Source organism: Penaeus monodon, chromosome 22, assembly GCF_015228065.2.
Source record: "Penaeus monodon isolate SGIC_2016 chromosome 22, NSTDA_Pmon_1, whole genome shotgun sequence".
NCBI lineage: Eukaryota > Metazoa > Arthropoda > Malacostraca > Decapoda > Penaeidae > Penaeus > Penaeus monodon.
Window position 1 is genome coordinate 32,039,471 of NC_051407.1, and position 927 is coordinate 32,040,397.

At 55.1% G+C, this 927-nt stretch overlaps 1 protein-coding gene across 1 annotated transcript in view; it reads right to left on the reverse strand.

Annotated features, from left to right (window-relative positions):
• Window positions 1-927, reverse strand: part of LOC119587087 — a gene marked incomplete at its 5' end in the record, with an annotated part of 52,255 nt that overhangs the window by 10,452 nt on the left and 40,876 nt on the right. The window contains 1 exon segment of the mRNA XM_037935838.1: window positions 3-196. Coding sequence (XP_037791766.1) covers window positions 3-196 — 194 coding nt within the window.

A 927-nucleotide genomic window follows, 5' to 3' on the forward strand; every position in this document is an offset into this window, starting at 1 on the left:
TGTGCGTGAGGAAGCCGCGAGCGAAGATGGTTTTCTCGCGGTAGTAGACGGCGGCGATGGTGGCGGAGCAGCGGAGCTTGAGGTGGCCGTGGCGCAGGTGGCTCATGCGCGCCCGGAAGTGCAGGCCCAGGATCGAGGTCTCCAGCCCGCCGCCGTTGGACACCGGCGCGTAGTCCACCAGGAACCCGCTGTCCGCCTGTGGGAGAGGCAGCGGTAGTTAGGTCATGCTCCAGGAGGGGGTGTGGGGCGTTGATTAGTTGGGGGGGAGGGGGCTGAGGGGGAGGAGGCAGGGCGCAGAGAGAACAAGGAACCCGCTGTCCGATTTAAGGGGGGGGGAGGGTAGACAGAGGGAGGTGATGTTAAGAAAGGGGATTTGTTGATTACGTGGCGGGGAGGAGGGGGAGGAGGGGGAGGGGGAAGACATAAACACGAAGTCCACCGGGACCCCGCTGTTCCTCTTAAGGGGGGGGGGGGGCAGCTAGTGAATGTTGGGGGGAAGGCCGTTGATTAATTGATTAGGGGAGAGGAATGGTTGTCCGTACTGGTGGGAGGGGAGGGGGGGGGGTGATTAGGTGAGATGGAAGGAAGGTGTCACTGACTGGTGTTCGCCGGAAACCCAGGTTGTAAGGAGGGGGGGAGACTTGAGGGGGAGGGGGGGTGAGGAGGACTTTTGGATCCACCTTCTGTCTAATGGATACTTAGCTATCTAACTGATAAATGGGAAGGGAGCAAGGGACACATTTATTTGTGTGTGTGTGTCCGAAAGGTCTACGAAAAATGGGTGAAGGATATATAATAGTAAATGATAACAGCTATCCATAAAGCTTAAGAACACTCGGAAATATGAAGGAGATACTGAATAACTTTCTTAAGAAAGAGAGAGAGAAAATGACTTTTCTTTCCTAAGAAAGAAAAGTATTTTTTTTC